General features: G+C 45.0%; 1 protein-coding gene across 1 annotated transcript in view; it reads right to left on the bottom strand.

The window, feature by feature from the left end:
- Positions 1–13,284, bottom strand: part of LOC138752685 (angiopoietin-1-like) — a 169,158-nt gene that overhangs the window by 51,735 nt on the left and 104,139 nt on the right. Inside the window, exons 2-4 of the mRNA XM_069915406.1 lie at positions 9,697–9,852; positions 7,991–8,112; positions 461–693 (exon numbers count right to left, since the gene is read on the bottom strand). Of these exons, the coding sequence (XP_069771507.1) occupies positions 461–693; positions 7,991–8,112; positions 9,697–9,852 (511 nt within the window). The remainder of the gene's footprint in view (positions 1–460; positions 694–7,990; positions 8,113–9,696; positions 9,853–13,284) is intronic.

Raw genomic sequence — 13,284 nt, 5'->3', positions numbered from 1 at the left:
AATGACTTGCCCCCACCTGACCAGATGAGAGACTCCACCTCAACAGATCGACAGCTCCTCTGGAAATGTACCTACTCTGTTGATAACTCATAGATGCATTGAAAGGTAGGTGGTGGTCTGAGACACAATAATGTAAAGAAAGACATGGACTGATGATATTGTAGATAAATAGACATCTGTAGATGCTGGGAACAAGACATAGATGTACTGGAGGAAACCAGTACATCAGGCAGTATCCATTGAAAGCAATGGACAGTTCAGGAATCACATTAGGTATTCTTCAACTGAGGAGAGATTCAGGCCCAAATCATTGATTGCCCATTGCTGTTCGTGGATGCTGCCTGACCTGCGGAGTTGCTCCAGCCATGTCTGTGTGTTGTACCAGTTGCACTGTAAGGTCTGGAAACATTTCTCATGAGGAAACCATGTTGATTCTAGTGTAAAGGGCAAGTCCGCTCACCTGCCTCTGGTGAGACCAGCTGCAAGAGCTTGTGCAGGGTCTCGTCGAGCTGCCTCTGCTGCTTCTGCAGGCTGGTGTTGTTGGTGGTGGCCCAACCCAGCTGCGTCTCCAGCGCATTGATCAGGTGACTCTGCCGCAGCACCAGCTCCCGGAGGTTGCCTCTCTCCTGCTTCAGGCTTTCCATTGCATCTCTGTGCTCACCTTCCATTGCCAGGAGCTTCTGCTCCAGGAAGCTGACAGTGGATGAGGACAGGAGGGTGGGGAGGGAGGGGGAGGAAGGAAGCACATCAAACCCCAGTCACCCGATGGATAAGATAGGCATGCACTTGGATGGACAAGGGCTAGTTAGGGATAGTGTCCACAGTTTTGTAACTGGGAGGTTGTGTATCACAAATCTGAGTCTGTTTTTTTTTTAAGATGTGACCAAGAAGGTTGAGGAGAGCAGAGTTGTATATATTGTATGCATGGATTTCAGCAAGGCGTTCGATAAGGTTCTCCACAGTAGGCTGCTCTGGAAGGTTAGATCACATGGGATTCAAGGTGAGAAAGCAGAATGGATAGAACATTAGCTTCATGGTAGAAAGAAGAGGGTGATGGTGGAAGGCTGTTTTTCAGATTGGAGTCCCGTGACCAGTGATGTGCCACAGGATTCGGTGCTGGGCCCATTGCTGTTTGTCATCTATATCAATGATTTAGATGAAAATGTACATGACATGTTTGCAAATGGCAATGAAGTGTCTGATATTATAGAGAGTGAAGATTGCCAAAGATTGTAGCAGGATCTTGAATGGGTGGGCAGAGGAATGGTTGATGGGATTTAATGCAGAGAAATCTGAGATGTTGCATTTTACAAGATGTAACATGGGTCGACCTACATGGTGAATGGTAGAGATTTGGGAAGTGTCGAGCAGAGGGGTCAAGGAGTACAGGTACATACATGTTGGGGGAGGGGGGGGAAGGTTAGTCAAGTTGTAGTTGTATAAGATTTGGTGAGCCCCTGTTTGGAGTATTGTGTACAGTTCTGGTCACCATGCTGCATGAAAGATGTTGTCAAGCTGGAGGGGGTGCAGTGGAGAATGACATGGATGTTGCTAGGACTCAAGGACCTGAGCTAGAGGGAGAGGTTGGGCAGGCTGGGGTTTTATTCTTTGGAGTGTAGGAGTGATCCCACAGAGATGTACAAAATCATGGAGGAATAGGCCGGGTGAACGCAGAGTCTTTTGCCCAGAGTAGGGGAATCGGTAACCAGAGGACAGAGGTTTAAGGTGAGGGGGGAGAGATTTTACAGGAACTGGGGGACAACTCTTTTACACGGAGTGTGGTGGGTGTATGGAATTGGCTGATGGAGAAGGTGGCTGAGCCAGGTATGATTACCACATTTAAGGAGAAATACTGAATAGAATCATGGATAGGATGGTTTCGGATATGGATCAAATGCTGGCAGGTGGGACTAGTGTGGGTGGGATAGTTTTGTTGGAATGGGCAGGTTGGGCTGGAAGGCCTGTTTCCATGTTATATGACTATGACATGAAGGCCAGGTCCTCATAAGGAGAAGTAAGAGCAAAGACACAGGCCATCACACTTACAGGGAACCACCCCTCCTTCAACGCCCTTTTAGGATATCCCACACCCTCCTAACACACCCATGGGTCATCCCACACCCTCCTCACACACCCTCAGATATCCCACACCCTCCTCACACACCCTCAGATATCCCACACCCTCAGGATATCCTACCCCTCCTCACACACCCTCAGATATCTCATCTCCTCACACACCCTCAGATATCCTACACCCACCTCACACAGCCTCAGGTATCCCACATCCTCCTCACACACCCTCAGGATATCCCACACGCACCTCACACACCTTCAGGTATCCCACACCCACTCACACATCTTCCTCACACACCCTCAGATATCCCATCCTCTCTTCACACACCCTCAGATATCTCACCCTCTCCTCACATACCCTCAGATATCCCACCTCTCCTCACACACCCTCAGGATATCATATACCCTCAGATATCCCACACCCTCAGATATCCCACCCATTCCTCACACACCCTCAGATATCCCACCTCTCCTCCCACACCCTCAGATATCCCACACCCTCAGGATATCCTACCCCTCCTCACACACCCTCAGATATCTCATCTCCTCACACACCCTCAGATATCCTACACCCACCTCACACAGCCTCAGGTATCCCACATCCTCCTCACACACCCTCAGGATATCCCACACGCACCTCACACACCTTCAGGTATCCCACACCCACTCACACATCTTCCTCACACACCCTCAGATATCCCATCCTCTCTTCACACACCCTCAGATATCTCACCCTCTCCTCACATACCCTCAGATATCCCACCTCTCCTCACACACCCTCAGGATATCATATACCCTCAGATATCCCACACCCTCAGATATCCCACCCATTCCTCACACACCCTCAGATATCCCACCTCTCCTCCCACACCCTCCTCACACACCCTCAGATATCCCACCTTCTCCTCACAAAAACCTGTACACCCTCAACCAATGAACGCCCATTTGTAAACATAAGTGAGAATGGTCTGATAACATGTTGGGGGAATTGATTGTGAAGATTTGGCCTAATTGAGCCTGTGGAAGTTTGGCATGTCACCTTCCCCCCTTAACAACATCTACAGATGCACCATTCAAAGCATCCTGTCAGGCGGCCGCTCTGCGTGGGACAGGAACTGCTCCGCCCAAGACCATGAGAAACCACAGATGGTTGTGAGTGTGGCTCAGTAGATCACACACCTCCAACGATTCCGTCTGTAACTCCCACTGTCTTGGAAAAGCAGCCAACATATAAAATGATTCATCCCACCCAACCACTCTCTCTTCATCCCCTCCCATCAGGAGTGTGAGATCACTCACTCCCAGATTCAAGGACAGTTTCTTTCTTGCTATTGTCACTCAGACTTCTGAGTGAACTCCAGAATAGCAAACTTATGTAGCCTTTGCTCCATACTAATCAATCTTTCCCTGTAATTCTGTCCGACTTGTACTATACACAAGATGTCCACTGGTCAGCTCACAAAACATCCTCTATCACTGTCTCTTGGTAGATGTGACAATGAACTTGAACGTGTGTGAACGTTATCCAACAATGAGGGACTGTGACATCTTGTCACGAATAGCAGGAATGATTAAAGTAAGCTCACAAACAAAGCAAGGAAGGAGGAGAGATAACTTGAGATATTGGGGGAGCTTAGATAGAGTGGACAGACAGCACCTTTTTCCTGGCGTGACAATGGCAAGTCCCTGAGGACATTGGTTTAAGATGAATGGAGGAAACTTGAGGTAAGTCAGAGGTAAGTTGTTTTACACAGAGAGTGGTGGATACCTGGAATGCATTGTTGGGGATGGTGGTGGAGTCTGGTACAATAGGGACATCCAAAAGACTCGTATATAGCCACATGGATATAAGAAAAATACAACGTTATTGGCAGGAGGGAGAGAAGGATTAAATTGTTATGGACTAGGTTAATATAGGTCAGCTCCACATCGTGGTCCGAAGGACCTGTACGGTGCTGGAATGTTCTAAGTTTTCTGTTCGAAAACTATTTTGCACTGTATTTACAGGTAATATGGATGTCAATTTTATTTTAACCTGTCTGAGCCAACATGGCCAAATAAAGTTCAATGGGAGTACCACCACCTGCAGCTTCCCTGGCAGTCACACTCCACCTTAAGCAGAGAATATTTGTGTGTTTCATCAACACTAGGTCTAAATCCTAGAAATCCCTCCCCATTGGCACTGTGGGAACTCCTTCACCAGAAGGACGACAGCAGTTCAAGGTAGCAGCTCACGTCACCCCATCATCTCCTGGGCATGTAGGGGATTGATAATAAATGCCGCCCTTGCATATAATGCCCAGAATCAAAAAAAAATGAATATCAGAAATGTTTTTTAGCTTATAAAAATATTCTTTTAGTTAGGGCTATTTACTTACATAAGTAAACACTCTTAAAAGAATTGAAACACACAACCTTCTGGAGGTACTCAGTGGGCCAAGCACTATCGTAGGTAGAAAAAGAATGGTGGACATTTTAGGCCACAGCCCTTCTTCAAGACTTGTATCAAGGGGTTTTGGCTTGAAACATAGAGCCCTCTTCTCCCGTTAATGCTGCTCGACCTGCTGATTTCCTCAAGCAGAGAGTGTGTTTGGCTTCAGATTCCAACATCTGCAGTCTCCTGTGCGTCTCCACATGATTGGATCATGTTTACTTTCCCTGCAAACAGAGAAGAGCACTGCACCCTTGCAAACATTCCACTGTGGTGTTTGGTACCAATATCAACACAAAATATTGGCAAACCCCTCCCTGCTCGTCTCCCTTGCAAAAGAACAACATTTTCTCCAATGCCCGTCTGACAGACATCACCAAATCTGACCATTACCACTTGCTGTTTATCAGATCCTGTTGAGAACATAATTGGCCATTTCATTTTCTATGTTACAGCAGCAGGGATGCTTTAGAAAATGTCTTATTGGATGGAATATGACTTTGATGTCCCAAGATATGATGGAATTTGAAGTCAGGACACAGATCATTCCAGCAGCATGCGGGCAGGACTTTCACAACAATTTAATCCTTCCCTCCCTCTCATCCATAACCTTCTATTTCCTTGTATCTGTGTGCCTATCTAAGAATTTTTTCAATGTCCCTATTTTGCCAGCCTCCACCTTCAAGGCATCTCTGAGTAAAAAACATACCTTTGACATCACCCCTGAACTTTCATCCACTCGGCTTGAATGGATGTCATCTGGTGTTTGCTATCATTGCCCCAGTATAAAGGAGCTGGCTGCCCACCTGATCTAAGCCCCTCATTATATACCTATATTGTCACCTCTCATCCTTTGTCCCTACAAAGAGAAAAGCTCCAGCTCTGTCAACCTTACTCCATAAGACACATTCTCCAATCTAGGCAACACCCTAGTAAATTTATTCACCCTCCCCAAAGCATCCACCTCCTTGCTTTAATGAAGCAACCAGAATTAAAAGCAATACTCTTGAGTATTCAGTTCTCAGTGTCCTTTTATTCCAGGTGAATCAAAGCTTGAAAGTTAAATAAAGTTTCAAAGCTTCAGTGAACGTCAAAGCAGCCAAGGTCCCAAGAGTTGGTTTAAATCTAATGTTTACAAAATGACTTTCATGTGCAAAGGTCTCAACTGACAAAATAATGTGCTAACTTGCTCAAGAAAGCTTGGACAGCAATCAACTATTCTTGGGAAATATTGTGTTTCTCACTTTGAGGGGACCAGTAGTAAATGGAGAAAATGGGAAACTTTTATCAGAACGATTCTTGTCCACTGAAGTCCAGCAAGATACTCCCGAGCAGGTTTAGGAGCTGCAGACCTGGTAAGAAGTGGCCAGATCTCCCGTGGCCAGAGTTCCCATGACATTGGAGCAGATTAGAGGAAATGTTCTGGGCAAAACAGACTTAAAGCAAGGCCCGCCTGTGCTGTGCTGTAATGTTCAATGTTCTATGTATGTTTCCAGTGCCTAAGGCCCATTTGGCTCAGATAACGGACTGTTTTAATGATGATGAATTTATTGTCATACATATCATACAATGTACATATGAAATTCTTGCTGGCTGCAGCCGAGCTGGTACTTTTAGAACAATAATTAGTAAACTAGTTGAATTAAATTAAAAGAGACAATAAATTCACAAGCTAGATAATAAATATACACAGTAATTTTTGTGCAAAAAGTGACTTGCAATGGTGTAGAGTAGACAACCCCTGATTAATGTACCAAGGGGAGGTTCAAGTGTCTGATAGCTATTGGAATCGTTCATGGACCTCAAGGTTTGATGTCAGCCAGTGTGAGGGCTATCAAACTATAAAGTACCAGCCAAAGTTCGCCCCTAAAACCCATCCATCCTGATTTAAATTCAAGATGAACGTGATGCAGTGGAAGGACATTCACAGGGCCATGTCTTTCAGTTCAAAAGCACTGGGCTGAGAGGTATCGTCTCTGCCAATTGATACTGCCATTCCTTCCTGCCTTTTGTGGTTATCCAGCTTCAGTCAAAATATGCTAATGGATACTCAACTGCCCAGGACAGGCCATAGACCTGTGTACTTTACATGGAATAAAATCACCCTAATGTACTGGCCAGGTTTAGACAGTGTGTTGGCACATCCTTTCCTTCAGCAAGCCATCAAGGAGCAAGGGAAATCGAGGACAAAAGAGTCACGGTGGATGTGAGAGAAACCTTTGTTTAGAGAGTGATGATGATAGCTGTTCAGAAAGATGCTGCCTTTGGAGTGTGTGGGAACAGTGTCTCTCAGGACCTTAGACTGGGACCCATATAGGTACCTAGGAGAGGATTGTTTGCAGGGCAGTGGCCAATGAATGGGACTGATGTGATTGGCAAGGTCCAATGTAGCAGAAATGCAGGAGACTGCAGATGCTGGATTCTGAAGCCTGCAGGAGGAACTCAGCAGGCCGGGCAGCAGAAATGGGAGAAAAGGAATGGTTGGTGTTTCGAACTAAAACTCTTCATCAGGACTTGTGTCTGGTGGATTCATCCATGGGATGCAGGGTGAGCTGGCAATTGGATACAGAATTGGTTTGGTTGTAGGAGACAGAGAATGGTAATGAGGGGTATGTTACTCAGATTGTGGGCTTGTGACCATTGGTGTACTGTAGGAATTGGTGCTGGGTTCACTTTGTTTGTCATTTATATTAACGACTTGGATGACAATGTAAGTTAGGAAGTTTGTGGATGGCACCAAACTTGGTACGGTGGACAGTGAGGGCGGTTATCTATCATAACACCAGGATCTGGATGAACTGCAAAAGTGAGCCAAGGAAAGGCAGAGAACCAACTACAAGGTGTGGCACTTGTCTCCCTGTTTTGCAAGGGCACTGAATGAAAAGAGTCTGAGGAATGTTGCGGAACAGAGATTTGGGGGGGTGCAGGTTGTTCAAAGTGGTAATACAAGCAGACAGTGTGGTGAAGAAGGGGTTTGGCACACTAGTCTTCATTGGTTAGGGCACCGAGTATAGGAGCAGGAGCGGTGTGTTACAACTGTACAAGGTGTTGCAGAGACCGCACCAAGGATTTTCTACACTGGACCTGAAACATTACTGTTGTTTCTGACTCCCTAAATGTAGGAATTTTATCCCTTATTTTCAGGAGTCTGGCCCTTTTAAAGGGCCTCCTGGTTTAAAGTTGAGTGTTGGTGGGGGGAAATCAGTAATAAGTTTGTGTGGAGGAATTTCTTCTGCCAGAGGGTGATGAATCTGTGGATTTTGTTGCTACAGGCAGTTGTGGAAGCCAGGACATTGGGAGTATTCAAGACAGAGATTAACAGGTTCTTGATTACCCAGGGCATCAAAGGTTATGGGTAGAAGGATAGGCAGTGGGGCTAAGTGGGAAAATGGATCAGCTCATGACTGAATGGTGGAGCAGACTCGATTACTTCCTTTTGTCTTATGGTCTTATGGTTCAGGGTGGGAGGGGGATCAGTGAGTTTACCTGCTCTTATCACGAAGCTGGTGGAGGGTGTTCGTCTGCAGAAGCATCTCCTTCTCCAGCTTGTTCGTGAATAAGGAATTCTCCAACAGTTGGATTTCCAGTCGTGAGGTTTGATTCAAAACCTAAACATTGTAAATCATTGTTCTCTCAAAACAAATCATTAATCTTCAGTAAACTTTACATACTGGGATATTAATTAATAGAAACACATTAAAGTAACTATTAAACAAATCCAAACATAGATTACATAACACAGTCCAAAGCACTGACCCAGAACACCATGTCGATTCAACCCAGCAAAACAGCAACCTTGGACACTGCCCTACAAAGACCTTCTTCCCCTTCTTCATTCTACTTTCTCTCTCTTACCTATCATAGAACTTTCCTTCACTGAAACCCACCTTCTTCATTGTGCAACTTAAAACTTTTCTGTTTCTATAGACCCTCAACCTGTCTTTCTCCATCCACAGATGCTGCCTGACCTACTGAGTATTTTCAGCATTTTCCATTTCATTTCAGGGTTATGGCATCTGCAATATTTTTACTTCAGGTTCAGTGACCAGTCTGGTTTGTGGAATCTGGGAACAAAGGGAATGGAGGCTATTCAGTCCCTTGAGCCTTTCCCACCACTGAATGTTTCACAACTCCAGAGAACCAGGTTCAATCCCAGCCTTGAGTATGGCCTGGAGTTTGCACCTTCTCCCTGCAGAGAGAGATAGAGAAAGAGAAAGAAAGAGGGAGAGAGAGAGAGAGAGAGAGAGAGAGAGTGAGTGTGTGTGTGTTTGTGTGTGTGTTTGTGTGTGTGTGTGTGTGTGTGTGTGTGTGTGTGTGTGTGTGTGTGTGTGTGTGTGTGTGTGTGTGTGTGTGTGCGTGTGTGTGTGTGTGTGTGTGTATGCCTATCTGTATTAGTGGATGTGTGTGTGTGTTCGTCTGCATGTGTGTTTGGTGTGTGTGTGTGTATGTCTGTCTGTATTAGTGGATGTGTGGGTGTGTGTGGTTGTGGGTTTATGTATATGTGAGTATATTTGTCTGTGTGTCCATGTGTGGGACTCTATGTGTGTGCGCATCTGTGCGTGCACACACGTGTGCATATGCATGTGCATGCATTCTCAGTGTGTTCAGTCTCAATATGTGTGCCGGTTTACTTGCCCCCTCACATCACAGCCCTCTCTGACCCATTTGACACATCATTGGGACAAAGCTGAAAGGCATCTTCAGGCCATAGGGGAGATCGTTAATGCAGATCTCACGCCTGAGGTACTGGGCTCATGGGACAACCACAACTCTACATCTTAAACAATCCCTCCTACCCCATCAAACCCAGACCTGCCCTCAGCCATTCTAAGTGAAGGGTGTCTGGCACAAACTCAAGAGACAGAAAATCGCTCCTCTCTTCAGAAAATGATCTAATTATTTATTGACATTTCCTGCAGTTTTGTTTGAGTGCCAAGGAATGATTCCCTCTTTCAAACTTAATTAAACAAAATTCTTACAACATGCCGTAACCTGATAAAGATACCAGCAAGTGAATACTGCCATAACTTTTTTTCTTAAAAGTTTTTATTTAACTTGGAATGAAGTGCATAAGCCTGTGTGTTATTCTGGCCCAGTTTAATTGCAAAATAGTCCCATGTGCCACTTGAAAGAAGACAGACTCCAGCTCTCTCTCACTGTGTGATATGGCCTGCCCACTCCCCCCATCTCACCTGTGTCTCGACGTGTGTCAGTCTGCGCGTCTGCTCAGCTGTCTGGCTCAACAGACTGGTGCCGATCTCCAGCATGGTTGATGTGTGGTTTTGCACAGCGTTCTGCTGCAATTGAGCTAGCTCACTCTTCATGCTGTCCTGGATGTAGGTCTCCAGCTGTTGAGAGTCATGTTGACACTATTAGAGAGCAGGACACTTGGCCTAGACCGGGGGAAGTATCCCATCATTGGTCCTGCTTTAAAGTCCAGGGCCATCACGGGCACCAAACAGCAACCTCCTGCCTTCTACACTGACCCGTCACAACAGCACACAGTGCTCACAGCCAGTTCATTCCCATTATAGTCCCTGCTAAACTGTGGCCAATATGTGCACAGTAAGCTCCTGTGAGCAGCAGTGTAATCGCCTGGTCTAATGCCACTGACTAAAAATTAAATTTGATGCCAAGGGGATCTCCACAGCTCTCTCTGCAAACAACCGCAAGTGATTCATTTTTTTACACCCACTTGACTGGACTTCACTTCAGTATCTGAGAAAGACCACCTAGAACCACAGAACACTACAGCATGGAAACAGGCTCATCAACCCATCTAGTCTGTGCCATACTGTTAGTTTGCCTGGACCCATTGACCTGCACCCAACCATCACCCTCCATATCCCTTCCATCCATGTACCCGTTCAAATTTTTCATAGAAGTCAAAATTGAGCCTGCATTCACCACTTCAGCTGGCTACCCCATGTAAAGGTTTCCTTTCCTCTAATGTTCTCTTTACACATATCACCTTTCATCCTTAAGCCATGTTCTCTGATTCTTGTCTCACTCAACCTCATTGGAAAAGCCTGCTTGCACTTTCTCAGATAGACTGCCAGTGTGGCACTCCCTCTGTACAGCACTAGGTCATCAGCTCAGGTTTATAGCTCAGCTCTGCAGAGCAGGACTTGAAGCCACAACCTCTGAGCCAGATTGTGAGCCACCAATGGGGCAGCTATCGATGAGACAAAAGTAATCGCCACTTAGTACTAAATGGGAAAACTCATAGATTTATAAATGATGCTTTGCTCTGGCAAGATTTAGATTAAAAAATAATAAATAGGGGTAGAAGTGTTTAAAGTGCAACCAGAAAGTCTGCAGACACTGTATTTGCAGTAAATATACAATAAAGAAGTATTTAAGGTCATCCAAAGTTTCAAAGCACACTATGCAAATACAACTTCTATGCACAGATGTGGGCAAAAAGTTGTTACACAAGAACGGAGGCAAATCACAGGAGGATATCACAGCCCCTGAAGCCTTCGCTGATCTATCCCAGGTCTCCACTCCACTGTGCCAGTACCTGAGAAGAACATCAGAAAATAAAATGAGTTGAATTCCACAGAATTAATTAACCACTGTATAAATGAGGAATAGGTTGAGAAAATCGAAGGATGCTATTTGTTGGGTGAATTTGGGCACTAGATTCCAATTAAGACTGAGTTTTACTGCCATCTTCAGTAGTCATTACACTGAACCCATATTGAACATCAACAGTGAATCTGCTGGTGTGTCACTGTATCATTGAGAAGAAAATAGGCAATCAGAAACAACTACTTCATACAAGGACTGATTACTTGCTATCAGTCACAGCTGTCGATCAGGAACCACAATAACTGTGCAAACAGGAGTCACCACTCTGATTTATTACAACAACCTTGATAATATTGTTTTGTTATCTGGTCCTCAACCTTCAAAAGGTCGGAGATCCCTGGTCTGAAATATAGTTATAAAATAATTGAATTGTTGATGGGCAGATACCGAAATACAATGGAAAACTTTGTTTTGGTCACTCTTCAGGCAAGTTAACCTGCCCACGAATACAACAGGTAGTGGACCATAAAAAACCCAAAAAGAGCAACGATCATTTTGCAGAGAAATCATTTGGTTAAATGTTGGGAGAATCTGTCACATTTCACTGAGTGTCCAGAGGTTACAATCAAGCAAGATAAAGTTCCTGTTATTTCTGCTTGAAAAGTCAACTGTGCATCTGTGGATTGCATCCCTCCTTCCTGTGGCAGAGGCAACAGCCTCAGATCTCTGGAGAAACAGGAGCAGTGTGATTCAGGATGATGCTCCAGCCCAGGACTGAGGGAACAGCTAAGACAACAGCTTTAAAAAAAAGATGTTTTGATAATGAAGTAAGCCCACGCTGCTGAAGATCCAACTGCGCTGGGTAGGTCACGTCTCCAGAATGGAGGACCATCGCCTTCCCAAGATCGTGTTATATGGCGAGCTCTCCACTGGCCACCGTGACAGAGGTGCACCAAAGAAGAGGTACAAGGACTGCTTAAAGAAATCTCTTGGTGCCTGCCACTTTGACCACCGCCAGTGGGCTGATATCGCCTCAAACCGTGCATCTTGGCGCCTCACAGTTCGGCGGGCAGCAACCTCCTTTGAAGAAGACCGCAGAGCCCACCTCACTGACAAAAGACAAAGGAGGAAAAACCCAACACCCAACCCCAACCAACCAATTTTCCCTTGCAACCGCTGCAACCGTGTCTGCCTGTCCCGCATCGGACTTGTCAGCCACAAACGAGCCTGCAGCTGACGTGGACATTACCCCTCCATAAATCTTCGTCCGCGAAGCCAAGCCAAAGAAGAAAGAATGGCTCCAAAATTCAAGAAATAGAAACAAAGAGAAGAGAAAGCTGGAACTTCAACATGATTCACTACAATATGACAGACAGTTATAATTATAATCGCAACAGTCATTTTCCCTCATTCTGCAGCTCTAGAGATATCACAACAAATAGGAGGTTGGTAATTAAATAATAAAACCAAACCAAATTGTAAAGTATACTTCTTTCAACGAGCTCTATAAATCTCTGGTTAGACCACACTAAGAATATTGTGTGCAATTCTGATCACCTCATCATTGGAAAAATGTGGAAGCTTTAAGGAGGGTGCAGAGGAGATTTACCAAGAGGCTGCCTGGAATAGAAGGATGTGTCTTCTGAAGAAATGCTGAGCAAGCTAGGGCTTTTCTCTGAGGAGCACTGGAGGATGAGAGGTGACAGTAAAGGTGCATATGATTATGAGATGCATTGATAGGGTGGGCTGTCAGCACCTCTTTCCCTGGATAGCAGTAGCCAATACCAAAGGACAACTATTTAAGGTGAGTGGAGTAAGGTTTAGGGGAAACATTAAAGTAAAGATTTTTTACACAGAATGTGGCAGGTGCATGGAATGCATTGCCGGGGTGGTGGTGGAGGCTGGTACAATATGGACCTTAAATTGGCATATGGAGTAAGAAAATTGGGGGATTATGGACTACAAGATTGATGGTGGAGTAGGTTTTTAGAGGTCAGCACAACATTGTGGGCTGAAGGGCCTGTACTGTGCAGCAGTGTTCTATGTTCTATTTCAAGAATGCATCTAACTCTAAAGCATGGCATCTACAAACAAGAGGAATCCATTAAATAAATTTGTTCCCAATAAAATCAAGTTAGTCTCTAAATCACTATGAATTAAATTCTTTTGAAGGGTAGATTTTCTCCATTATTTGCTCTCAAAGTTGACTAACAGGAAGAAAGTTTAAAGTTTAAAATGTTTAGGAA

The sequence above is a fragment of the Narcine bancroftii genome, chromosome 2, assembly GCF_036971445.1.
Source record: "Narcine bancroftii isolate sNarBan1 chromosome 2, sNarBan1.hap1, whole genome shotgun sequence".
NCBI lineage: Eukaryota > Metazoa > Chordata > Chondrichthyes > Torpediniformes > Narcinidae > Narcine > Narcine bancroftii.
The sequence above is the reverse complement of the archived record's forward strand: the minus strand, read 5'-3'. Positions and strand labels throughout refer to the sequence as shown.